The sequence below is a fragment of the Chroicocephalus ridibundus genome, chromosome 21 (genome assembly GCF_963924245.1).
Source record: "Chroicocephalus ridibundus chromosome 21, bChrRid1.1, whole genome shotgun sequence".
Classification (NCBI taxonomy): domain Eukaryota; kingdom Metazoa; phylum Chordata; class Aves; order Charadriiformes; family Laridae; genus Chroicocephalus; species Chroicocephalus ridibundus.
The window spans coordinates 1,772,666-1,799,295 of NC_086304.1; the positions used below are offsets into that span (position 1 = coordinate 1,772,666).

General features: G+C 58.9%; 1 protein-coding gene across 19 annotated transcripts in view; it reads left to right on the forward strand.

The window, feature by feature from the left end:
* MEF2D (myocyte enhancer factor 2D) overlaps window positions 1-26,630 on the forward strand; it is an 85,520-nt gene that overhangs the window by 24,532 nt on the left and 34,358 nt on the right. For 14 of the 19 annotated variants that reach the window (XM_063357452.1, XM_063357470.1, XM_063357469.1 and 11 more), the window contains exons 2-3: window positions 741-810; window positions 21,088-21,497. In XM_063357452.1, coding sequence (XP_063213522.1) covers window positions 21,444-21,497 — 54 coding nt within the window. In that variant the 5' untranslated portion in view covers window positions 741-810; window positions 21,088-21,443. Of the gene's footprint in view, window positions 1-740; window positions 811-4,794; window positions 5,014-21,087; window positions 21,498-26,630 lie in introns of all 19 variants that reach the window. The other 5 variants (XM_063357467.1, XM_063357466.1, XM_063357468.1 and 2 more) reach the window with 2 other exon arrangements.

Genomic DNA, 26,630 nt, shown 5'->3' on the forward strand with positions numbered 1-26,630 from the left:
GTCTTCACCGAGGTCACCAAGGTCTCTTCAAACCTGGAACGACTCGCTGCCGGGCTGCATCTTGTCCCTTGTTCATGATAATTTTTGGTTTACGGTTGTTTTTGTTTTTCATTCCTGAGCTCTTTTTAGTTTCTTGAGGGTAAATTTCGACTAGATCTAAGCAAGAAATGGTTTATGCTGAGGGTGGGGAGACCCTGGCCCAGGTTGTCCGGAGAAGTGGGAGATGCTCCATCCCTGGGAACATTCCAGGCCAGGTTGGCCGGGGCTTTGAGCAGCCTGGTCTGGTGGAAGATGTCCCTGCCCAGGGCACAGGGGTTGGACTAGATGGCCTTTAAAGGTCCCTTCCAACCCTATGATCTTTTCCCCCAATCTCTTTATACCTGTCTCTCTTGCTCCGCTTTCCCCCCTTTCTTTTGCCGTCCCACAGGTTCCTGTATCCCAGCTCCACCTCCAGGCACCAGGATGCTCTCTGCATTTCGTAGCCTCCGGGCTCATGGTTGCCTTGCAGGAGCCCAGAACGGTCCCACCCGGCCTTTGCAGCCCTCACAGTGACGCTCAGGGTCAGGGTGGTGCAGGAGGGGACCCCTCCAGCTCCTGTCCCCTCAGCCAGTGCTGCTGTGGGGGCAACCGGGAGCCCCTCATTGTCCCCTCTGGCCGGCTGTGCTTGGATGGGGTGTGCGGGGAGCCCTGGCCTTGCTTCCGTCCCCTCAGACTGATGGCTGCTCGCTTTTTTTTTGCAGTTTGATTGAGGAGCGGTGGCCACAGCTCATCCTCTGGCAGGAGCAGAAGATGCAGGAGTCTGCGTAGCAGGTAGGGGGGAAATCCCAACCCTGGGGCTCTCACTGCCCTCCCCCTTGAGTTCGCTTCCCATGGGCTGTGCGTCTCCCCCAGTCCAGGCTGGGGGTGAGGAGGGGGCCCCCAGGGAGGTCATCCCTTGGAGGTCATCCCCATGGAGATCAGCCCCATGGAGGTCAACCAAACGGAGTTCATCCCCATGGAGATCACCTCCATGGAGGTCGTCCCCATGAAGGTCATCCCCATGGAGGTCATCCCTATAGAGGTTGTGGAAGTCACCTCCATGGAGGTCATCCCTATAGAGTTCATACCTGTGGAGGTCACCCCCATGGAGATCATCCCTATAGAGGTTGTCCCTGTGGAGATCACCCCCACGGAGATCACCTCCATGGTTGTCCTCGTGGAAGTCACCTCCATGGAGGTCATCCCTATTAGAGTTTGTCCCCGTGGAGGCTGTCCCCATAGAGGTTGTCCCCATGAAGATCACCCCCATGGAGGTCACCCCATCTGGATGTAGCTCAGGGGCTCAGACTCCCAAATTGGTGCAGGATCTGACCCTACAGCTCTGCTGCGGTGGCAGGAGGAGCAGTGGGTCCTGGTGCTGGGGGGGCGGCAGGGAGCACCCTGCCCAGCTGCGCACCCCTCTCTTGCTGGTGGCGCGAGGGGGTCCCGGTGAGTGGAACCGGACACCAGAGTCCCCAAAGCTGGTGTGGGGCAGGGAGGTGGCACCCGCTCGAGGTCCTGCAGCCTGGCACCCAACAGTGGGTGCCACCACGGTTCTCCAACACCCGTCATCCCCTTCGCTTCACCGCCTGGCGCAGCTCTGCCGGGTCCTGGCTGCGGCCGCGGCACTGATTTTGGGGCAAAATAGGGGCATTGGTGCAAAGGAAGGTTTCTCTGCTCTGGTTTCTCCATGGATGGACGAGGCTTGTGGCCAAACCCACTGTTATTTTCTCCCTTGTGTTCCCCAGAAATAAGGTGCCATTGGGAGAGGGCCCCGCGCCCGGGTTTTCACCCTTCTCGACCTTCTTTGCCTGTTTATTGCTGTTACAGTAAATGTTTGCGTCTCCCGTGTCTGCAGTGAGGTTGTGGTAGAGACAACGCCGCGGGCCCCATTTTATGAGGGCTCTACGGTTTCGTGTAATGTATCTTCTGTACCTGATATTGAAATCAATAAAAGGAAAGATTTTAAAAATAATCTGACCCCAGCTCCTGTAAGGAGGGGACTCTGGGCGCTGCTTAGCGAGCAGTTTTGCTGGCTGGAGATGGCTTTTTAGTGCCGGAGAGGAGGCAGGTAATTTATTTGGAGGCTTGGTGCTGGGAGATGGGGAGAGCGTTCGCCGGTTCCTCCGCAAGGTCAGAACCAAGGGCTTCATAGAATCATAGAATGGTTTGGGTGGGAAGGGAGCTTAAAGGCCACCTTGAAGATCATCTCATGCCACCCCCTGCCCTGGGCAGGGACACCTCCCACCAGCCCAGGTGGCTCCAAGCCCCGTCCAGCCTGGCCTTGAACCCCTCCAGGGATGGGGCAGCCACAGCTTCTCTGGGCAACCTGGACCAGGGGCTCACCGCCCTCACAGCCAAGAATTTCTTCCCCACATCTCATCTCAATCTCCCCTCTTTTGGTTTCAACCCATTCCCAACGTCCCGTGGCTCCCCTCCCTGCTCCAGAGTCCCTCCCCAGCTTTCCCGGAGCCCCTTGAGGGACTGGAAGGGGCTCCAAGGTCTCCGCGGAGCCTTCTCTTCTCCAGGCTGAACCCCCGCAACTAATTCACCCTGCGGTTGGTTATGCTGATGGAAACCAAGAGCAGCTCCATGGGCCCGTGTCGGGGTGGGAGCGGTGGAAGGGCCGCACTGTGTCTCGGTGGTGCTCGGTTTGTGCTGGAGGAGAGCGGGGCCGGGTGGGCTCGGTTGGGTCCATCCTGCTGCCGTTTGGCTGAATGCCGGCTGCTGGGATGGGACCGGCTCCGTTCCGCTCACTTCGGGTACAAGTAAATACCAGTGGCGGCGTGTGCGGTGAATGATGAAACGGAGCGTCGGAAGGACGGGGCTGTCTGCTGCGGGGTGCGGGGGATCGCGGGGGTGGGAGTGGAGGGCAGGACCCTCCATGAGCATCGCCGTCCTGAGGCACCAGGTACCTCCCCCGCCGAGCGGTGGCAGGATCTCTCTGTAATTAAACATGTTCTCCCCAAATCGCTGCTGGAGACTGGATGCTCAGCCCCACCGACTCCATATTGACCAGTTGCACTGGGTCCTTATTTTTCAGGTTGACAAAAATTCTTTTTTTATTTTTTTTTTGTCCTTGTGCAAAGACCCGTGCGGGCACAGAGATTTGAGCAGGGGAGGAGCAGTTGAGCGATTTTTGCAGCTGCATAATTACTCGCTCCGAGGAGCCGGGCATCAAGTTGGGAGGAGGATTTCGGAAAAAGCATCTCTGGGGGCTGCTTTGAAACTTGTCGCCTTCGCTCTGCGAGCGATGGGAGCCGAGCAATTAGAAGAGCGATATCGACCCTGCCTCGGAAGCGTGCGACGACCAGCATCGGGCGATTGAATCCCGACGAAGCCGCGTCCTCGCGTCCTGCGACGTGCAGCATCGCTGCCCGCGATCAATAGGCATTTTGTCTTCCTGAGGCCGGCCCCGTTTGAGGCGCACCAGGAAAACCTCTCTCTGCCCAACCGCATCTGCTGCAGAAAACTCTTCTAGGGCCTGTGACCTTAATTGAATCGACTCTTTCATGTCCTGAAGACGCTCGTATCATCTCTCTGCAGCCATGCTCGGTAAATCACGTGGCCGTCACCGCAGGCACACGCTGCCGGGTCTCTGCCAGCCTGTTTCTCTCTCTTGGTGAGATGTTTTGCAGCCCGAGGCTCATTTCCAGCTGCTTGGGAAGAGCCCTTGGGTCGCCAGGTCTGCTCCTCTGCTGTCTGAGGCCTTGCATCAGCTTCTCTTGGAGGTTTAATCATAGAACCATGGAATGGTTTGGGTGGGAAGGGACCTGGAAGACCATCCCGTCCCACCCCCTGCCCTGGGCAGGGACACCTCCCACCAGCCCAGGTGGCTCCAAGCCCCGTCCAACCCGGCCTTGAACCCCTCCAGGGATGGGGCAGCCACAGCTTCTCTGGGCAACCTGGGCCAGGGGCTCACCGCCCTCGGAAGAAGGAATTTCTTCCCCACATCTCATCTCAATCTCCCCTCTTTTGGTTTCAACCCATTCCCAACGTCCCGTGGCTCCCCTCCCTGCTCCAGAGTCCCTCCCCAGCTTTCCCGGAGCCCCTTGAGGGACTGGAAGGGGCTCCAAGGTCTCCGCGGAGCCTTCTCTTCTCCAGGCTGACCCCCCCCAGCTCTCTCAGCCTGTCCTCCCAGCAGAGGGGCTCCAGCCCTCCCAGCAGCTCCGGGGCCTCCTCTCTGGTGGAGACCGGAGTTTGCAGCGCCTGGGTTCCCCCCATGCTCTGTATGTGAGCTGTTTGTGACCATCACCACCCTCCTTATTTCCAGGGAGAGCTGGCAAAAACGGGCCCAAAACCCCCACTTCTTGCCCCTTTCCCACTTGGGGGGACCCTGGGGCGGGTGAAGCCGTGGTTTTGTGCCGCCCCATGCGGCTGCTGAAAGGCGATCGTGCTGCTGGAGGTCACCTCTGAACACCCCGCCGAGCCGGGTGGCCTTTTCGTGGTCACCGCCCTGCCTGCGCCTTGGTTTTCTGAGCTCATCCGCTATTTTGCCACTGAGGTTGGGGAGAAGTTGGGGGGGGGGGGGGCGGGGGGGAGAAAATATCTTCAAAGCCCTTTTTCCTTGCCGGGGGGTGTGGGGGGGGAACAGCCGACTTGGTCAGAAACGTCATCTAACCGTGCCGACCCCGCGGCGGGGCTCGTCCTCCCCAGGGTCAATCCCCACGGTGGCGTGTCCCCGGGCTCGGGGTGGCGGAAGAAGCGAGCCCGGGGGCTGCTTTCGGCAGCTGTTGGCAAGCGAACGGCTCCGGCCTCTCCCTTCCCCCTCCGTAGGCTTAACCACCACCTCCTGCCGCCGCATCTGCCCTTGAGAGGCCACCGAACGCCCCGAAGAGGGTTTTGGGGGACTCGGGGGCCGGCCGGCGGTGACGGTGACGGTGACGGCTGCTCGGGGTGGCCGTGGCCAGGGGACAGCGGTTCCATCCCCGCGCGCTTCCTCCCGGCCGCCAGCGCGCAGCAGCCCTGGAGAAGGACGCAGCCACCCCGGCTCCTGTAAGTACCTCTCACTCTTTCCACTGGAGAGTTAAAATTAGCAACTTCTTTTTTTAAAACAGGCGTCGCTTTAAACCTTGCCAGCCCAACTGGGTTTCCTTTTTATTTCCCCCCCCCAGCCCCAACCCCCAGGCTCTTTTTCTCTTGATTTTTTTTTTCTATTTATTTTGTTGTTACTGTTGAACGTACGCGTGCGCTTTTTTTTAAAAAAAAATTTTTTTTTTCTCTCCCCTCTTTTCGTTCCTTCCTTTTTTTTTTTTTTTTTTTTTTAAAACACGGGTGACGCTGCAGTGTCGGTGCTGGAGTTTGGAGCCAAATAAACAGCCCGGCACACCCCCACCACCCCGATCGCCTTACAGAGCCCAGCGCCGAATTTAGAGCCCTTATCTATTGTCAGCCTCCGCGGCTGCCGCTGCTCTGCCGGGGCAGGGGAGTGGGGGGGGGTTGTTTGCCCCAAACCCCCCTTTTTTGCTCCTGACACAGATCTTCGATGTGAGTGTGCCTCTAATTCTCTTTTATTCCCCCCCCCCTACTCCCTGCTTTGTGTTTGTGGCAAAGCACAAAAGTGCCCGTAAATCAGGACCCGTTGGTTTTGCTCTGCGTGGGGAGGGAGGGAGGGAGGAGGGGGGCATTCCCATGTTGGGAGGATCAGCAGCGTGGCGAGAGGGGGAAACTGAGGCACGGAGGTGGGGACCTGGCTCGCCGAGCCGGGATTTCCTCCTCTTACAATAAAAAGAATCCTAGACGAGCGAGGAAAATGCAGCAGGATTGGTGCCTGGCCGGATAAAATCCGTCCCGTTGGGGAAGCTCGCGCCTGCTGTCCCCCGCGGCGGGGACGATGCCGGGGACGGACACGGGTTGGAGGGTGACACGGCCACCGCGGTGCCGGGACGGAGCTGGGGGTCGGAGGTGGCCGTCCCAGCCCGGATCTGCGAAAGCAAACAGGAAGGCGAGCGGGGACCGTATTTACTCGGCGGGGGTGGGGGGGGAGGTTATTTATTGTGGTTCCTCCGAGGTTGGTACCGGCGATTTTTAACGCCTTCCTGCTCGGGGCCGTCGCCTTTCCCGGCGTGGGGGGAGCTGGCGGCTCTGAGCCGGGTACCACCATCGCGCTGGGGCTCTCCCTCCTGCCCCTTCTCCTCTCTGAACTCTTTCAGAAAATTTTGGTTTCCTCTAGAGACCAACCCGGCCTGGCCCGGCCCGGCCCGCGCGAGGGATGGATGTGGCGGGGCTGGCACCGGCGCTGGGCTTGGCCCAGCCTAGAAAAAGCTTTTTTCCGACTTGATTTTTTTGTTTGTTTGTCTGTTTGTTTTTCTTTTTTCTTTTTTGTGCTGTTACTGCTGTGGGGCTGCCCAGATCCTACTTGGGGTTAGAATTCATAATGCTGATAATCCTCATGTCCACTTCTGTGAAAATTAAGGTGCAAAACGTGGAGGAAGGGGGACGGCATCCCTCCGAAGCGCTTTCGGTGTTTCTCTCCCAAGATGTGGCTCGTGTGCGCTGCCCCAGCTCCGATGCTCGTGGGCGACTTAGACGCAACAGGGCCGGAGGATAAATTTCACTCTTTGGGCTAAACCCAACCCTTCAGCCGTCGCTGGGGGTGGGCGAAGGGGGTTGTCCCCTCTGCTCGACTCGGGGACCCCGTCGGCCCCGTTTGGGGACAGGGGTTGGGGCCGCAGGGCTTGTCCCGGGCTTCTGCTTTTGAAACCAAAGGTCAGCGGTGGGAGCCCCGATGGCTGCAAAGCCCTTTCCTCCTCCTCCTCTTCCTCCTCTGGCATCTCTTTTGGGCAAAAACTTGATTTGGGCAGCTATTTTATTTCTTTATTTTTATTTCTTTGTTTTTATTTCTTTATTTTTATTTCTTTATTTTTACGTCCCCACCCTTGAGCCAAAAATTTGGGCTGAGATATTTTCATTTCTGCCCGCAAACTCCCCCCTTCTGAAAACCACGCGTTCTCTCTCGCCCTCTTTGCAAACGTGCAGGAAAAAAACCACAACCAAACGCCTTATTTGGGGTTTTTTCCCCAATTTTTTCCTTGTTTCAAGAGGATTCGTGACTGGTGTTTATCCGTGCACTCATGATGGTCCCCGGGCTCTCGCCTGCCCTCGGGGTCCGTCTCCTCTATGCCGCAGGAGCATCCCAGCGCCTTGCCTGCCATCCCTCTGCAATCCGTGCTGGGACCCGCCACCAAACCCTTTGGGATGCTCCAGCACGGGCGTTTGGAGGCTGCCAGACACCTGGGATGCAGCCACGCTTCTGGAAAGTGCCAAATTTTGGCATTTCCCGCAGAGGCTGGGCATCCCCGTTGCTCTCCTGAGCATGGTCCGTCCCCCACCCCCCCCGGTTTGCTGGGGACGCCCCAGGTGGGCATCACCCCCTCCCCGCAAAACCCCAGGGCTGGCCGAAATCGCCACCCCTCTGGCACGGGGCTTTTGGCACAGCCGTAGAGAAGCGTTCGACTGGTCAGGACTCCCCAACACCTAAATACCGCTAAAACACAAGCTTTGGGTGGGTTTAAAAAACCCCCACTTTTAAAACGGAATGATTTTCCCCACCGTTCCTGGAGGATGGGGGCTGGATGAGTCCGTCTCTCCCTGCTAATTGGGAGCCGTCACCCGGCGGGTCTGTCCGGTGCTGGCCGTGGGGTTGGCGTGGTTTGGGTGGCCCGGCCGGTGCCGGGGAGCGGGGAGGCGAGGATTTGCGCGCCTTGGTGTAGAATGTGGGTCTTGTGAGCGAGCGGCGACAGCTGAGCGACAGCTGCCCGGCTGGATTTCGGCCGCCTGACGAGCCGGGGCCGGATCCGCACCCACCCGCCTTGGCTGGCCGGCGGGAATGCAGGGTGAGGATCCACCCCCCTGGGCATCCCCCAGTCCCAGCAGCCGCGAGTCACGCCGGGAACAAGGCGCCTTGAGCTGGTTTGTGCCCCCCGCCCCAAATCTGGGTGCCCCACGGTCCCCGGGGTGCTCCAGCCGTGCCGTGCCTGGGCTCCGGGTCCCCGGTGCCAGCAGCCAACGTGGTGGCTGATGCAACGTTATTTGGGTGCCAGGTTGGAGCCGCCGTGTTTTCAAGGCAGTGCAGGAGAAAAGGAAGTTAAACGCGTTTTTGCTCCGTGGCATCTCATCCCGGTTCCTCCTGCTCGCTCAGAGCGAGTTCGGTTCGGGTTCGGTGCTGACCGGAGCCCGGTCCGTGCCCCTCGGTGGGCTTCAGTGGCTCCTTCTCCTCTCACGGCACTTGGGCTGTAGCTCTTGGGGCCAAGGGACCCATCTTTCTGCTCGGTTCCTTGTGCCCGGGGCCTTGATCTGTGCTTGCAAATCATGGTCTCAAATAATTAATGCTGTTTGTGGACCTTTGTTTGCTTTCTTAAAAAAATTAGCGGTGTCTGGTGGTCAGCTTTCAGCTGTTGGATGGCAGCATGGCTATGGAGCAAAGTCTTTTTTTGGGGTGGAGGTGGCGGGGACGTGGTCAGATGGATGGGCAGATCCACCTCTGAGAAAAGCAGATGGCCACGATGTTGGTTTTTGTGGTTTTGTTTCCAGGTTGGAAGCACCTCTGGTGGGAGCTGCAATGGTTGAGTCTGAGCACTGGGGTGGGGGCAGGAGCCTGGTCCTGCCCGTTCCTGGTGGTTTTGGCCAGATCTTGCCCATTCATCTCTCCAAGGGACTCTCCGGTGAGCTCTGCTCCGGTGTCACCCTCCCAGTGTTCAATGTTGCCATGTCGATGGCCAATTAAGCTGATGGGCTCTTATCCTTCTTCTCATGGTCAAGTGGAGCTGCCGACCACCATCCCCTTCCCAATGATGGGGAGCTCCTGGCATCACCAGCTTCACCAGCTCCTCCGCACCCCAGATGGACTCTGCAGCCCCTGGGGAGCCCGGTTACTCCTCCCTGCCTGGGAGCTTGGGATGTGTAAACCCTGGCTGAGAGCGTGGGATGGGGCAAGGCAGGAGCAACATCTGCTTCTACGTGGCCTTTGCGTCTTTGGAGCCGGCGGAGGTGATGGCTACTTTGGGCATGGATGCAGTTGGTGGCCAGGAGATGCAAATAAAAGCAACAGCCCCGTGACTTTTGGCGTTGCTGCTATTACTCACCAGCGCCGGGGGGTGGGGAAAAAAAAATAGAAGTGGTTTTGGGCAGCTGGTTTGAAGGATCTTGGTGGCCCTTGGGGAAGGGCTGAGCCTTCGGGAACGGTGCTGCTGGGGTTGTGTGCCGGGGGGGAGGATTGTGATGGAGGGAGGATTGTGATGGAGGGAAGATCATGATGGAGGAAGGATCGTGATGGAGGATCGTGATGGAGGGAGGATCGTGATGGAGGGAGGATCGTGATGGAGGATCGTGATGGAGGATCGTGATGGAGGGAGGATCATGATGGAGGGAGGATTGTGATGGAGGATTGTGATGGAGGGAGGATCATGATGGAGGGAGGATCGTGATGGAGGATCGTGATGGAGGGAGGATCATGATGGAGGGAGGATCGTGATGGAGGATTGTGATGGAGGGAGGATCATGATGGAGGGAGGATCGTGATGGAGGATTGTGATGGAGGGCCGACCTCCGGGATGGCGCTGGGGGTCTCCATCCCCTCAGCCCCCCTGGTGCCCAGGCTGAGCCCGTGCTGTGCTTTGCGTGCAGGAGGGTCTGCAAAGCTGCTCTTGGGTGGCCCTTCCCGGGTGGGGACAGGTTCCCTGGCCATGTTGTTGGGGTGGGGATGGAGAATTGTGCCACGCTGCCCTTGGGCGAAGGGGAGGTGACGGCAGGAGGCCCTGGCTGGCTGCGGAGGACGCATCCCCAGTCCCATCCCGTTGGCCCGGGAGGGAAGAGGAGCATTTCCCCCGGGACAGTTTTGCTCTCGGCTGTGTCCCGTGGGACTGCCGTGGGTTTCCATTGCTCTCGCTGGTGGCTCAGAGCAACCGTCGGGTCTCATGGAGTTTCCCCCTGGGTAAAACCCTCCGCGGGGAGAGAGCTGTCCCCTCTGCTCTGGGGGAAATCCCGTCCCCTTGCATGGAGAGCCCCTAAATTCCCTGCAGGAGGGTTTCACGCTGCTGAGCCACCCCTGGGGACCCCGTTCCCGTGTCCCGGCGGTGGGATCCCATCCCCCGTGCGGGAGCTGAAGGCAGCGCTTTGTCCCCGCTTTGGCGCGTTGGGTTTTGCGACTTGCAAGTCATGGACATCCTTCGACGACCATAGCGAGGGCGCTGGCAGCAGGGACCTTGCTGGGCTGCACTGGGGGACAGGCACACCCCGGGGTGCACCCTCGGGATGGGGGGCGCCCGAGGAAATGGGGGGAGATGTTGGGGTCTGTGTCCTCCTCCTCCACCCCCCCTTTCCTCCCCGTGGCATCAGCACTGGCAAAAGTCCCTGCCGTGGGTCTGGTTTGGGGTCGAGAACTGCTTCAGCTCCCCACCGGCACGGGGATGACTTTGACAGCCTCCTGATTTCCGAGCGCAGGATCCGACCCTGAATTCAGCTCTCTCTCCTTCTCGCTCTTTTTTTTTTTTTTTTTTTTTTTAATGAGTCAACCTCTTCATCTGTCATATTAAACCTCCTCATTACCAGGTATCTAAATTTTGCTCTGACAATAGTGACAGGGGAAGCTGCGATATCATTGCCACGGCGCGGGGCTACGGGGAGCTGGCAGGTGGTTATTTCATGCCCTGCAGGGAGCCGAGGGGGTGGGCGACGGAGCCGGATAATGGGCTCTCGCTTCCCTTCATTTAGAAAACCCTACTTAGTGCAGAGGGGAAAATTACCCTCGGTCTCCAGCTCTGGAGCTGGTGATGGATAGGGGACAGGAGGGAAGGGGAACGGCTTCGTGTGGTCCGGTTCTCCTCCCTGGGGATGGAGGGTGGATGGGGATGGAGGGTAGGTGGAAGGGGAGGATGTATGGGGATGGAGGACGGATGGGGGTGGAGGACGGATGGGGATGGAGAGTGAATGTGGGTGGGTGGGGGTGGATGGGGATGGAGGGCAGAAGGGGATGGAGGATGGATGGGAATGGAGAGTGGATGGGGATGGAGGACGGATGGGGATGGGTGGGGATGGATGGGGATGGAGGCTGGATGGGGATGGAGAGCAGATGGGGATGGATGGGGAAGGAGGGTGGACAGGGATGGACACTGGGTGGGGATGGAGGACTGATGGGGATGGAGAGTGGATGCGGGTGGGTGGGAATGGATGGGGATGGAGCGCAGATGGGGATGGATGGGGAAGGAGGGTGGATGGGGATGGACACTGGGTGGGGATGGAGGACGGATGGGGATGGAGAGTGGATGCGGGTGGGTGGGAATGGATGGGGATGGAGGGCAGAAGGGGATAGAGGCTGGATGGGGATGGAGAGTGGATGCGGGTGGGTGGGAATGGATGGGGATGGAGGGCAGAAGGGGATAGAGGCTGGATGGGGATGGAGAGTGGATGGGGATAGAGGCTGGATGGGGATAGAGGCTGGGTGGGGATGGAGAGCGGATGGGGATGGAGGACGGATGGGGATGGAGGATGGATGGGGATGGAGGGCAGAAGGGGATGGAGGGGGGATGGAGATGGAGGGGGGATGAGGGCAGATGGAGGCTGGATGGGGATGGAGGACAGATGGGGATGGAGGATGGACGGGGATGGAAGGTCAATGGGGATGGAGGGCAGATGGGGGCGGATGGGGACAGAGAGCAGATGGGGATGGAGGGCGGATGGGGATGGAGGAGAGATGGGGATGGAGGGCAGATGAGGGCGGATGGGGATGGAGGGCAGACGGGGAGGGAGGGCACACGGGGCTGCAGGTGGCTCAGGCCTGCCCTGGGCAAGTGGTTGGTCCCAGCTGGGAAAGGGGATGCTGTGCCTGTAGAGGGGTGCTGGGGTCCCCAAGCCTTGGTGCGCGCACCCGGGGAAGGCACCGAGCCACCCAGGAGACCGCAGCCAGGCTCGGGGTGACGGCTGACCCCTCCATGAGGATGCCACCGCCAAGGTCGCCGCTCAGCGTCGCGGGACTTTTCTGGCGGCTGCATCACCTTTTGCAGCCTGCTGTTCCCGGGGTGCTTTAAAGGTCACTTTAAGAAGGGGTTGTCCGTCCCCTCCAGTTTAACGCCATGTGGCCAGTCCATCCCTGCGGTGTCTCCCTCTGGGAGAAGGGACCAGTTGCCACCCTGTGAAACCATGCGGCGTGAGGCGCTGCGGGTCCCCGCTTGTCCCCCGCCCCGTGTGCTTGTCCCTGCTGGAGGCCGTGTCCTCGCCGTGGCGCAGGGTGAGGACGGTTCCCTGGTTGGCTTTTGGCCAGCGTCGAGCGGGGCTGCGGACTTGCCCGTGACCTTGCCCGGGGCTCTCTTCTCCTGCCAGCTGTGTCCCCAGCCTCTCCTCTCCAGCCCCGTGTCCCCTCCACCCTCCGCTGGCTCCGGCGGCGCAGGGAAGGTCACCGGTTGTGCCCACCGTCACCTGCAGCACCTGACGGACGCGCTCCGGGGGGTGCTGGATGCGATGGCATCCCTGGCCAGCCACGGTGCGGGATGAAACGGTGCGATTCGGGCTGCGGGGGACCAGGGTGCCTGGTTTGAGTGCTGACGTGGTGCCTCCGGTCCTTATGCCATCATGGGGGCTGTCACCCTTGGGTGGCTGACACCCTTTTTTGGTGGGTGTTGTCTGGGTCGCAGCGGGTGCACGAGCTGTGGGGGAAGAGAAAATCAACCCCGGTTTAACAATTTCCCCCAAATCCTTCCTTTCAGCCTCCCCTTGCAGGGGCAAATGCCAGTTCTCCACCATCGTTTAAGGGCTGTGCGTTTTTTTTTCCCCCCCAGACTCTGCCGGTCTTGGCACGGCGCGTGGTTTTGTTACAGCTCAGCAGAGCTGGCTGCGCGCTTGGCATCTGCTTTTCTCCAGAGAGCGCCTGAATCTGGGTCAGGAATATATGTGTCTTTTTTTTTTCTTCAAATTCCTCGGGGGCCTGCTTGAATCCAGCCTTCGCTCCCGCTCTCCGGAGCCTCCCCAGGTTTGTTACCTGCAGCCGGCGGGACGGATCCTGCGCAGGGAGGACTTGAGCCCGCTGGTTTTGCTGCCGGTCCTGGGGAAATGGGGGCTCTCTGATTTCAGGAGGGGTGGCAGCCCGGCATTGGGTTTTTACACCTGCTGGGCGAACAGGATTCAGCCCCGGCGAGGGTTTGGTCCTGCTGCCGAGCCGCGTTTCGGCCGCCTTCCTCTCCCCTCCCCCTGCCTGCATCTGGAGGCTCGACACAGGAACCCAGATAGCATCATCCTGAAACCAGAATAGAAGCTTTGGAGGAGACTTTAGCATGTTTGTGTGGTTTTGATCTCGGTTTGGAGATAAAGAGGTGCTAAACAATGCTTGAGCTGGTGACTCGGAGTCCTTCAGGGGCTGGGGAAGCGCAGGCAGCTGCCCTCCCTGCCCGCTGCGATGCCCAGGACGTCCCTGCGCGGGTCCCTCTCCCCTTCACCGTGTCCCCCCCCGGGGTGCCAGCGCCGTCCGTCCCCCCCCATCCCACAGCAAAGCCGGCTCCGTCCCGCAGCGGTCACTGACTGGCGAGGTGACGGCGAGCACCACGCCGGTGGCTTTGCAGGGCAGGAAGAGCAACACGAACATGAATACAGATTTTAGGGAAGGGTTCTTTTCCTCCCCCCCCCCCCGCCCCGTCCCATCTGCAGAGAAGAAGGAAGCGGGTCCTGCAGATCCAGAAACCACCAAGAAGGAAACTCAAAAGTCCTTGGTGTCAGCGTGGAGGATATGTTAAAAAAACTCCCGACAATTAAGTCACAAAAGGCAGGCCCGGCCGTCAGCGAGAAAGGAAACAGGAAGGCAAGAGCTGCAGTTAAACAGTCGGGTTCAAGAGGTGACTTGAGCTAAATCCACATCCTTCAGGGATGGAAATCCAGCCCCGTCGGCGGGCGGGATCTGTCGGTTTGCGCCGGTGCGAGACCCCAGAGCCAGGGCTCGGAGCCCACGGCTGCCGTTTGCCGTTCGGTTTGCGATCGCTTTTAAGGCTGTTTCTCAGCTGGGACTGGAGCTCGGCGCGGGAGCTGCCGGACGCTCCTCGTGGCAGCGCGGCCACGTCCCGCCCCCACTCAACCCCTTTTCCTGGGGAAACCCGTGGGTTTGCAGCGGGGAGCGCTGCAGCAGGGTGTGGGGCTGCTCTCACCACCTCCGAAGGAAGCATCGTTGCCACCTCCAGAGCGTCATCCCTCCTCCCTCCGCTCGGTCCTTCCCCCTCCGTGCCCTTACCCCGGTGTGGGGCAGGCAAAGGGCTCGGTGGCGGCTCGGTGCACCCTCGGGTGTAAACCACTTCCCATGGCAGGTCTGCAGCACGGCAGCGTTTCCTAGAACCACAGAACGGTTTGGGTGGGAAGTGACCTTGAAGACAACCCAGTGCCACCCCCCTGCCCTGGGCAGGGACACCTCCCACCAGCCCAGGTGGCTCCAAGCCCCGTCCAACCTGGCCTTGAACCCCTCCAGGGATGGGGCAGCCACAGCTTCTCTGGGCAGCCTGGGCCAGGGAGGCTCCAAGGCGGGGGAAGGTGTCCACGCAGCGCGTTATTGCCGTCATTTCTGTTTGGGGATAAATCCTGAGCCCCCCCAAAATGGTGGTCCCACTGGGCTGGGTGAATTCAGCCCCACTGGGTGCCCGGTTCCCCGGGGGAGGGTGACCGGCAGGGAGGACCCCTCGTGCCGCTGCTTTTGGACCCGTTACCCTCAGCCGGCACCTTGGCCTGATGGAGCCAAGTCAGGATAAACCCACCTTTGGGAGAATTCCTGCAAATCCTGGGTAAAGGCTGGGTTTGTCCCGCAGAGAGAGTGTTTGGTGCCTGGGCAGAGCGGGCTGTGCTCCTCCGGAGCCGTCACCCGCTTTTCTCCCTTCAATTTGGGACTTTCTGTGCCGGTACCAAACATCCTCCCATTCATCTCCTCCCTACGATGACCCGCGTCGGTCCTTTCAGCATCTTGCAGGAGAGCGTTTTTCTTCTTTTCCCTTTTCCTTCCTTTCCCCCCACCCCAGCCTCCATCCGTCCTTTGAAGCTGCTTTTGCAGTTTTCCCCACGGCCCAGGACGTCCCCGCGGCCCCAGTTTGGGGGATGGAGATGGGGAAAACTTGAACCGGTGCCATGATGAAGCCAACCGATTTTTGCCATCACTGGTAACGCTGGCTCTACCCTGTATTTCTGGAGCGGGGAACGCGGTGCTGCACGTGAGCGCAGGGGCCGGGTGCCGGGAAAGGCGAGGCCGTGCGGAGCTCGGAAGGAAAATAACTTTTTTTTTTTCTTTTTTTTTGGAAAGGATGCGTTTATTTGCCTTTATTTATCTTCCCAAAGCTTTTTGGCTTCACCTTTTTGATCTTTGCCTTTGCAGCTGCGCAGCCGACGGTCGGTTTGTTCAGGGTGCCGTCGTGCTGAGAGCACAAGGCTTCGCAAGGTGGGGTTTGGAGGGAGGGACGGCTTGAGATCGTCGCCTTCCAGAGGAGCGGCCGCGGCGCGGCCGACTTCAGCGTGGGGGCAACTAAAAAGGGAGGCAAGAAAAGGATCTTAAAAATAGCGGACGGCCACAGAAAGCGGATGGGCCCCTAGGCACGCAGGGAGAAATACGGGGCTGCTCCATAGAAAAGGGACAGATTACGGGGTGGTGCAAAGAACCCTGCCGCTCCTGCGACGCCAAGGTGAAACCGGGCAGAAACAGGTAAAATAGAGCGGAAATGCGTGTAGTCGGTAAAAAAACCCCTGGAAGTAAAGATTTGGAAGAGGTGTCAGCTCTCTTGCCTCCCCAGCGCTTGGAGCTGTGGATTCAGCACCCCCAAATTCCTTGTTTTGTAAAAACATCTCCCAGCTGAGATTCCTCTTTGCTTTTTCTTTCTTCCCCCCATTTGCAAAATGCTAACTCTGCTCCCTCACCCGTCTCTCCAATTTAAAGCAATTTACTTGGAGCCGGGTATGAATTACTCAGCACAGAGTTAACCAGCACCTGCTCGTAGTTAATTGGCATGTGTGTTAATTGCTGTGATAGTCATACTTGTGCGAGCGCGCGAGGGGGTGTAGGGCAGGAGGGAGGGATGCGGGCTGCCTCCGTCCCAGCGCTTCTCGCCGTTTCCCCGGGGCGATGCCGAATTTCCCCATTCCCGATCCTCGCCCAGGTTTCCAGGCGCTGAAGAGGGACGGGATGAGTTTTTGGCCCGCGCCGGTCGCTCGGTGCAGCGCCCGTGATTCGCTTTATGGCAGGTTTGTAGGTGCCTTTCTGTGCCCTCGGACCCCGGCAGCCGAGATGCTCGGTGGTTGCGTGGAGATGGTCACCGTGGCGACGGGTACCACTGGGGATGGCGGCATCCTGCAGGGGAGGCTTGCGGGTGCCCGGGCTGCACCCTCTGATGTTTGAGCCATCCCAAGCCTGGTTTAGCGTGGCGCCGGGTCACGTTTTGGGCAAGCCCTGCCTTACAGGGCTGTGGAGATTCTCTAGTGTCTTGTAAGGGGCTGGGCTTAACCCATCCCCTGGTGTTGGTGCGATTCGCTGGGGTGTCGCGGCTTGGGGACATCGGTGCCTCATCCCGCAGGGGATGGAAAGGTCCCGTGGGCTCGGACACCACACGGAGTGGGTGCCTTCTCATCCCGCAGGGGATGGAAAGGTCCCGTGGGCTCGGACGCCACGCGGAGTGGGTGCCTTCACATCCCGCATGCACCACGGGAGGGCATGAGCCTTTTTTCCTTGGAAAACCGGGCTAAGGAGAAAGAAGCTGCTGTCACAGTAGGAAGAAAAGATGATTTAATGACTGGGGATATTATATTGAATAAAAACGCCCAAGTTAAAAGTTATTTAGAAGTTTAACTCCTTTTACAAGCCCTGGGCTCCGGGTGCTTGGCTATATATATGTTTAGGTGCTTATATTCCACCTGATCACGGAGAAGGGTCGTGGATGATCCTGATGCTTTGGAGGGGGGAGCAATTAGGGAGGCAGAGCCATTTGCTGGGGGAGGAGCGGGAGCTCCGGAGGTGCCGGGCTGGGTGCGGGGTGGGTGCTGGGGTGTCGGGTGGGAGCAGGCAGGAGCGGCGCCGGCGCGGTGGGCAGGAGCCGGGGGGAGTCTCTCCAGGTTTCTCGCCCTTGCAGATGCTGATCAGAAACTCGAGCCTTGCGGTCGGGCTTTCTGAAACAGCCACCTGGGCAGGAAACGTGAAAATACCTGGGTTTAAAAATATGTTGGAAAATAACCCCCAACCTAAAAACAAATAAACCCGCCCCAAAACCCCGGCTCCAACCCTGGGAACATGAAAAAGGAGGAGGTTTAACTCCCCTCCGTGGGATGTTTGGAGAGCAGCAAACAGCTCCGTGCTTTTCTCCATCCTTCTTTTTCATCCCATCCGAGGACCGCGCTCGCCGTGGGGTGTTTTCCTTCCCGTGCAGAGGAGAGGGATCAAGAGCATCACACGGCCAGCTGCCCTTCTCCCTGCCACGACACGCAAAAAAAAGTGCTGTTAAGTCGCCTTTTTTCCTGTGGGAAACTGTATCCAGCGCCATGAGCAGACCCCGAGGCTGGGAGGATGGTCCCCATCCAGCTGGGGGTGCCGAGGCCCCAGGAGTCGGGATTCCAGAGGAGGAAACGTTGTCTGGTGGTTGAAAAAGGTGATTTGTCTCGAAACACCTGGGTTTTATTTGCGGCAGAGGGAGGGGAATGTGGTTTGAATGCCGCTGCTCCCGTGCAAGAAGCACCGGCTCGTGCGAAGCCCAGGGCAGGGACGAGCAGCGCCGGGGTTTCTCCTCGTTCTTACAAACATCCCATGTCTTTTTCGAACGCCGTGGAGCTTTTGGCCGCAATAGCATCCTGTGAAGAAGTCCCACAACCCAATTGCGTTAAAATATGCTTCCTTTCACTCGGTTTAAATTTACTGCCCGTTGTTCTCCAGTGTTTATTGTTGCTTCTGGAGAGTTCCTCTCTGGTTTGGACAGTAAATCCGCTGTCTTTTCAGACGGTTTCTCTGTCCAAGAGCTGCAGCACAAGGAAGGAATTAGCATCTTGCCTCGGGTCCGGATGCGGAGCTGTTGCTGCTTCGCCCTGCTGCTGGCGGTTTTGAGGATGGGGAAGGTGAATATTTTTCAGCCAGCGTAAAGACATGGCAGCTCTGAAGGGAAAAGCTGCAAAGCAGACTCGGGGGAAAGTTCCTCCTCGACCAAATTTTCTCCGTGCGTACGAAAGCCTCGCCTTGGCCCCCAGTGGAGCAAAAATCCTTGGGTTTGGCTTTTTCTGTATCAGCGGCCTTTGAGGGATGCTCTCATGGCAGCCCGGTGCCTGCATCCTCTGCTCACCGGTGCCAGCCCCAGTGGCGATGCTCTGGGACCCGTGATGCTCTGGGACCCGTGATGCTCGGGGATGAACCATGCTCTGGGACCAGTGATGCTCGAGGGACAGGTGATGCTCTGGGGACAGGTGGTGCTGTGGGAGCAACAGTGCTCTGGGACAGGCGATGCTCTGGGGCCAGTGATGCTCTGGGATCAATGATGCTCTGGGACTGGTGATGCTCTGGGACCAGTGACGCTCTGAGCACAGGCGATTCTCTGGGAGCAACGATGCTCTGGGACAGGTGATGCTCTGATACCAGTGATGCTCTGGGGACAAGCGGTGCTCTGGTACCAGTGATGCTCTGGTACCAGTGATGCTCTGGGGACAGGCGGTGCTGTGGGACCAGTGATGCTCTGGGACAGGTGGTGCTCTGGTACCAGTGATGTTCTGGGGACAGACGATGCTCTGGTACCAGTGATGCTCTGGTACCAGTGATGCTCTGGGGACAGGCGATGCTGTGGGACCAGTGATGCTCTGGGACAGGCGATGCTCTGGTACCAGTGATGCTCTGGGCACAGGCGGTGCTCTGGTACCAGTGATGTTCTGGGGACAGACGATGCTCTGGTACCGGTGATGCTCTGGTACCAGTGATGCTCTGGGCACAGGCGATGCTCTGGTACCAGTGATGCTCTGGGACAGGCGATGCTCTGGTACCAGTGATGTTCTGGGGACAGACGATGCTCTGGTACCAGTGATGCTCTGGGGACAGGCGTTGCTCTGGGGCCAGTGGTGCTCTGGGACTGGTGATGCTCTGAGGACAGGTGATGCTGTGGGACCGGTAATGCTCTGTGACTGGTGATGCTCTGGTACCAGTGATGCTCCGGGGACAGGCGGTGCTGTGGGACCAGTGATGCTCTGGGATCAACGATGCCCTAGTACCAGTGATGCTCTGGGACAGGTGATGCTGTGGGGACAGGTGGTGCTCTGGGACAGGCGGTGCTCTGGGGACAGGTGATGCCTGGGGACAGGTGATGCTCTGGGACCGGCCTTTTCGGGGCTGCCGGCAGAGGGATGGGGAGCTGCAGCCGAAGGGCATCCCCCCAGCACCGGCTCAGCATCCCCCACGGCACCGGTGCTGCTCACACCCGGATGGTCCCTCCCCTTCGCTGCTGCGAGGGGAAACGCTCACCCATTTTGAGAAATAACAATTCAAGCAGCAAATGCCATCCCTGTATGGTTTGTCCTCGCAAAGAGTCTTCCTGCTGGGATTTATGGGGAAAAAAAAAAAAGGGATTTTTGCTGCCCTTCGTCTCTTTGGTCTCTTTCCTGGGCTCCCCTTTTTTCGTCTTCCCTGGAGGGCAAATTGTGGATGGCGGGGGGGCGGGGAGGTCTCGCTGTTCCCCTCTCAGCTGCTCCAACCGGCGCACGACGCGCGGTGAATAATTTTACCCAAAAAAAAAGAAAAACCCAAAAAAAAAAAAAAAAAAGCAGAGAAAAAGATTATAGAGTGACTCACAACGACTCAGTGAACCCCGAAAAACAAGTGTGGGAGTGAGACCGTCAGGGCTTGTTTGCTGTCGGAGCGCGGTGCGATGCGGAGCTGAAGGACAGGGCCAAGGTCGCTGGGGGGTTTCAGGGGGTCCGTGGGTGGGCGCTGCGTGCTCCGGGGTGGGAGAGGAGCAGGAGGAGCTGGGTCAGGGCTGGACACGGTTGAATTTGGGGTGATGGGAGGGGAGGAAAAGGCACTTTTCCTCCCCCCCCCTCCATGTTTTTTGTAACAAGACGGGAGGGCTGGGGGCTGCCAAGCGGAGGCAGGTAGGAAGCTATTTTGGGACCGGCTTTTCCCTCTGCCCGGGTGTTGGCACGGGGCACCCTCGCCTGAAATGCAGGGTTATCCCTGCCTTTCGCTGCCCACGGAACCAGGAATAAAAATCACCCGCGGAAAAATGAACTGGCCGGCTTTATCCCCCCTCGCCCCCCGGGACAAATAATCCCCCCGAGTCGATCCCAGATGGATGGAAACAACCGTCATCGGGCTGGTTTTGAGCCCAGCCGAAGCCCGGGCTGACTCGGCTTCTTTCGGAGTCCTTCTTCCCCTCGCCCAGAAGAATTAGGTTTCTGTGCCTGATTAGAGTTTTTTTTTTTTTTCTTAAGTAATCAAATAAAGACATTTTAAAATTCCAAATTGAAGATTAATGCAGAAATTGGAGACGGATTTAAATCGCCCGAGCTAATCGCCAGCCACTCGACTGCTCATGACTTTATTAAGAGAAAAAAAAAGAAATAATAAAAAAAAAAAAAAAAAAGAAAAGTCTGGAGCGTCACGGAGGAATAATGATTCACGGGCTCCTCGCTGCCGTCTCCTCCTCCTCCTCGACGAGCATCGCCGAGCCCAGCCCACACACGTGTCCTGTGGCGCGGGTGGTTTTGGGCTCCATCCTTGGGTTTTTTTCGAGACCGGGTTGGATAAATAGGGATTTATTTATTTTTTTTCTACGCTGAGGCTGGTGAGATGCTGGTGAGTTGCCCGGAGTGGTGGGGGATGCCCCATCCCTGGGAACAATCAAGGCCAGGTTGGACCAGGAGCAACTGGGTCTAGTTGAAGATGTCCCTGCTCGTGGACGAGACCTTTAAAAGTCTTTTCCAACCCAAACTATTCTGCGATTCTGAATCGCTTTGCGGCTTTCCCGGCCCCAGAGCTGAGCGGGAGGATGGGAGCAGGGGGGACGGCCGGGGGGGCAGGAGCGGGGACGGCGGCGGGGACAGTGCCGGGATCCTGGATGGGGTTTGGGGACAAGACGGTCTCACTCCTGTCACTCTCTCCTTCCGCAGGTTTCTGAGCAGCCGCTGACGGCTCAGCCCCGCTGGATCCGGCCGCGCAGGAGGATACCATGAACTGAGCAAGGAGCGGCGCAGAATTCCCCCCTTTTTTTTTTTTTTTTTTTTTTAATTTTGCCTTTTTTTGGTTTTGTTTGGATTTGTTTTGTTTCGTTTCGTTTTGTTTTGTTTTTCTCATCTGGAAAAACAAACAACAAAAGAAGCTCCCCCCGCTCCCCCCCCCCCCCCCTTCTCGGCTCCCCCCCCCCCCCAACGCTCTTTAATGAAAGCGTTTTAAAAGGGGGTTGTTTTTTTTCCCCCCACCCCTGAAGCGAAGTCGTCCCCGGGTGCGGTGAGGATTTCCCGAGAAGATGGGGAGAAAAAAGATCCAGATCCAGCGGATCACGGACGAGCGCAATCGACAGGTCGGTGCTTTCCCTTCGCCTCCCTCCTCCCGCCTTCCTCCCGTCCGGGTATTTTAATGGTTCTGTTCAAAACCGGCCCATTTCCATCCCATTTTCGGGCCAACCGGGGCTTTTCCTCGCCCCACCCCCCCCGCCCCATAAAATAAACCGATGGGTGAAACTCAGCACTGGGGGTTGGATTCAGGCGGTTGCCCAAAACCAGGCAAACGGCCCCATTTTGCTGCAGCCCCCACCCGGGCGTCGCTCCTCGCCTTGGAGCTCCTCGCGCCGTTTCCATCTAAGCGCTTTTCCAGAAGAAAGTGTCTTCTCCAGCTCATTCCCCCTTTTTCTTTTTTTCTTTTTTTTTGCTTTTTTTTTTTTGCTTTCTGTCATGCAGAAAATATATTTCAGTTGACATTTTCCGTGAGGTTTCTCCAACCAAAAACAGCCGCAAACAAGTATCCATTTTTCTGAACGCAAAACAACCCAAAAATTATGCGCTTTTTTTTTGCTTTTTTTTTTTTTGCTTTTTTTCTCAATTGAAAACTTAGACGGGTCCAGGGTTTGGGGTTTTTTTGTTGGTTTTTTTTTTTTTTTTTTCCCCTTGCGCTCTGTTGAAGCCAAGCCCTAGACAACGCACGCCTGGGCGTGTGTAATAGAAATAAGCGCGTTTATCTCAGAGGGGAAAAGAAAAAAAAAACCCGATTTTTCCCCTAATTTATGTGCTCCTTGAGTCGGAGCGGCTTTGCCGGACCAGGTGATGACTCCATCCATGTATTTTCCCCGTAACCACCAGACTTTCAGGTGGGTCGTTTTGCTCCGCGGCTTCCCGTGCTCCTTGAATTTGGCTCAGCCGATCCAAGCCTCTGCCTTGAGTCCAGCCATCGCTGCCGATGCCCCAGCCCGGGCCGGCTGCGCTTCTTCTCTATCGCTTTTATTCCAGAAAAAAGAAAAAAAAAAAAAAAGGATGTGTATACATTCCTAACGCTTAAAAAGCGGCGAATAACAGAATGGGATGAACTGGTTTGTTGCTGCGCGGTGAAACAATGGAAAATTGCAGGTTTTCTTCATTATGGCATTATTTGGGGGCGGGGGGGGGGGGATGGGCTGGGCAGCAAACGTTTTTTGATAATGTCCCGCTTGCTCCGGGCGCTGTGGGATGGCGGGATTAGCAGGCAGTGGGGCGTTGGGGGGTTGTTAAAGGAGCTGGGGCGTGTTTTACGGGGCAGCGTTGCACCGGGGAGAGCTTTGCAGCTCCTGGAGCCCCGTTAGGAGTTCGGATGAACGGAAAATATTTGGTGACGCTGGAGGTTGATGGTGGAGCCTGGCCCCGTTGTCTAAGCCTTCGGGAAAGGAAAGAGGCGGTTGTCTGCCAAAGACAGGAGCTGAGGCGGTGGGAGGTGTTTTGGGGGGGACCTTGAGCAGCTCTTTGGGGCTGGGCTTGGCCTGGGGGGGGCTGGAGACACAGAGCTTGGCCCAGGTCTCCCCAGCCGAACGGAGCCCGGGTGGGATTTAGCAGCAGGAGGTGCTCAGTGTGGCCAGGGGACGGGGTTTTCGCACCGCTCAGATGTCAGGTGGTGTCCCCAAAGGCCACCTCCGGCGTCTGGGGGACGTTGGTTTTCCCTTAGTGGCCCTTTGTCCCTGTCCGGGACGGTTCTCCCGAAACCCATTGCGGGAGCATTGCTCCCCACGCATCGCTCCCCACACATTGCTCCCCACGCATCGCTCCCCACACATCGCTCCCCGCGCATCGCTCCCCATGCATCCCTTTGCTTTTCCCAAACCCCAGCCCTGTTCTGGTCGGGTGTCAGCGAAGCAGCAGCTCTTTAATCGGTCGCCAGCGCAGGGTTTGCAGAGGAGTCTTCTCGCTGCTCCCTTTCTTTGGGAAGCAGGGAAGCGCCGAGAAGAGAGGACGTCTCGTACGAACGGCTGCTCTGGGCAGTGGGTCCCTGATCGGGTCCGACCATCGCGGTGTAAGCAACGCGGGGCCAGGCCATCTGTCGCCTCCGTAAAGGGTTGATAACCTTCCTGCTTTGTCCCACGTCTGCAATGGCAGGGTCTGGCTTCTGGGCTCAGCGGTGTCCCATCTTACTTCATCTCATTCCCCTTCCCTTCCTCCCCTGCTGTTGTTGCGGGTCGGAGATGAGAAGTGTCCCCTCAGGCCTGGCTGCCATCGCTGTGGGGCTAAAGCTGGCTGAAACTCTGGGTCTGGCAGCATCCTCATGGAGTCATGGAATGGTTTGGGTGGGAAGGGACCTTGAAGACCATCCCGTCCCACCCCCTGCCCTGGGCGGGGCCACCTCCCACCAGCCCAGGTGGCTCCAAGCCCCGTCCAACCTGGCCTTGAACCCCTCCAGGGATGGGGCAGCCACAGCTTCTCTGGGCAACCTGGGCCAGGGGCTCACCGCCCTCGGAAGAAGGAATTTCTTCCCCACATCTCATCTCAATCTCCCCTCTTTTGGTTTCAACCCATTCCCAACGTCCCGTGGCTCCCCTCCCTGCTCCAGAGTCCCTCCCCAGCTTTCCCGGAGCCCCTTGAGGGACTGGAAGGGGCTCCAAGGTCTCCGCGGAGCCTTCTCTTCTCCAGGCTGACCCCCCCCAGCTCTCTCAGCCTGTCCTCCCAGCAGAGGGGCTCCAGCCCTCCCAGCATCTCCGGGGCCTCCTCCAGCCCCGCTCCCACAGCTCCGTGTCTCTCCTGTGCCGAGGCCCCGGAGCTGGAGGCAGCACTGCAGGGGGGTCTCCCCCGAGGAGAGCAGAGTGGCAGAATCCCCCCCCTCGCCCCCCTGCCCACGCTACTGGGGATGCAGCCCAGGCTGGGGGGGGTTCTGGGCTGCCAGCGCACGTTGCCGGGGTGTGTTGAGCTTCTCACCCCCCAGCGCCCCCATACCCTTCTCTCAGGGCTGCTCTCAGCCTCCGTGGCAGCCCCCGCTAAGGCTCGGCATGGGGGGCACGGCTCGGCTCTCCCAGGCGCTGAGCAGCCCAGTGCTGCTGAATTATGCATGGGGTCGCATACCGCGGTGCTGCTTCTGGAAATGTAGGTCTTGCAGCTCCGGCCGCGAGTGTACACTGGCCGCGGCGTGTGCCGGCACCTGCCTGGGTCAGGAGAGGGACTGGAATGGGAGCAGGGCCTAGATGCGCTGGAGAAGGAGGGATTCACCAATGGTCGTGCAAGGAGGTGGAGGCAGAGCCGCTCTCGACGCCTGCCTTTCCGCTCACTCTGCAAGCGGAGTCCATCAATAGTGGTGTTTCGGGGCCGCCGAGGTGTTGGGAACCACAGGTGGAGTTAAGGTCGTGCTGGGGCTCTCCAAAGCCTTCGCTGGGGGCAGGGGGTGAAGCTCTTCCCACGTGTCTCGCACCCAACCGAGAGCATCGGCGAGTCCGTCCCCGCTCCCGCCCCGGGTCCTGCCTCCCCTGGGTGCAGGGACCAGCAGCCCGCGCAGAGGAGACCAGGATTACAAGCAGAAGCCAAAACCAGGGGAGGAGAGCAAGTAAGAGTCACTAATGTCATTAGAGGAATTACTGGGGGGGATTTGCCACAACAGATCAGACCATCAGTCCTTCAGGGCCAGCCTCCTGACTCTGGCAACCGCCAATATGGTCTGCATCAGGGGAAAGGCAAAAATCCCCTGCTAGTGTGGGGCAGTAATTCCTTCCTGACCCCTTTGGTGATCGGCTTATGCCCTGAAGCATGAGATTTGATTACCCTCTTAGACTTATGAGGTTAATTCTTCTGCATGAGGCTCGTGCGCAGCGGCAGGGGAAGGTTTGGGGTTTCTGTCCCGGGTCGTGGGTAGATGCTCAGGGCCATGTTTGTTGATGCTTTTGCACGTCGGCGCCGGCTAAATGGCAAATCTTTGCTTTTCTCTGCTGGAAGCGGGGGTGCCGAGACAGAGGGACGCTCCTGCGCCCCGTCCCTGTCTGCAGAGGGAATATCCCCTCGTCCGCAGGGGGATGGGTTGGTGCCTTGGGTTCTGCTTGGCTCTGCTCAGGTCGGTGGTTGATCTGGGATAGGTGACCCCCCCCGTTCTCCTTCCTTGCTCCAGGGCAATACCCAAATGACACCCGTTGCTAGTCTTCACGGCCAAGGGTTGCCCCCTCGGCCTCACCCCGTTGTCTCCGGTCTCAGTGGCCCAGTGGGCTCGTGGCACCTGGCAAGGTGTTTTTTGGCGACGTGTGCCTGGCACCGGCGGCTGCAGAAACAACCGCCCTCGGCTGTTCCCTCTGTCTTGGCGGAGACGCCGTGTGTTTTCCTCTCGAGGGCTCCTCGGGTGGCTTCCAGCGTGAGTCAGAGCAGTGGGGCCGTCTTGGCGGGGGACGGCGAGGCACGGGGACAGCAAGGGGCGCCGTGCTGGGCTGCGGCTGCTGCCAGAGCTATGGCGGAGCAGCCGGTCTCTAATGGGGACGTGGGACCAGAAAAGCTGCTGGCATGGCGCTGGGGAGCCCTGGGTTGGTTTTAGACACGGAGCTGTGGGAGCGGGGCCGGAGGAGGCCCCGGAGCTGCTGGGAGGGCTGGAGCCCCTCTGCTGGGAGGACAGGCTGAGAGAGCTGGGGGGGGTCAGCCTGGAGAAGAGAAGGCTCCGCGGAGACCTTGGAGCCCCTTCCAGTCCCTCAAGGGGCTCCGGGAAAGCTGGGGAGGGACTCTGGAGCAGGGAGGGGAGCCACGGGACGTTGGGAATGGGTTGAAACCAAAAGAGGGGAGATTGAGATGAGATGTGGGGAAGAAATTCCTTCTTCCGAGGGCGGTGAGCCCCTGGCGCAGGTTGCCCAGAGAAGCTGTGGCTGCCCCATCCCTGGAGGGGTTCAAGGCCAGGTTGGACGGGGCTTGGAGCAACCTGGGCTGGTGGGAGGTGTCCCTGCCCAGGGCAGGGGGTGGGACGGGATGGTCTTCAAGGTCCCTTCCCACCCAAACCATTCCATGGTTCTGTGATTAGTGCCTGTCCTGCGGCAGGAGCAAAGCCGCAGCTGGGTCCCACCTGAAGGCACACCGTGTGGCAATGGCTGCTGTGTGGTGCCGGCGGCTCAGTCTCGGCGCTGGGAGCAGCCCGGGCCAGCACCCGGCAGCAGCGATTTTGGGTGGCCGAGAGGCCTGGGATGCCACCAGGGAGGAGGAATTGCCGATGACACCGGTGCTGGCCCTCACCTAGTTTAATTTGC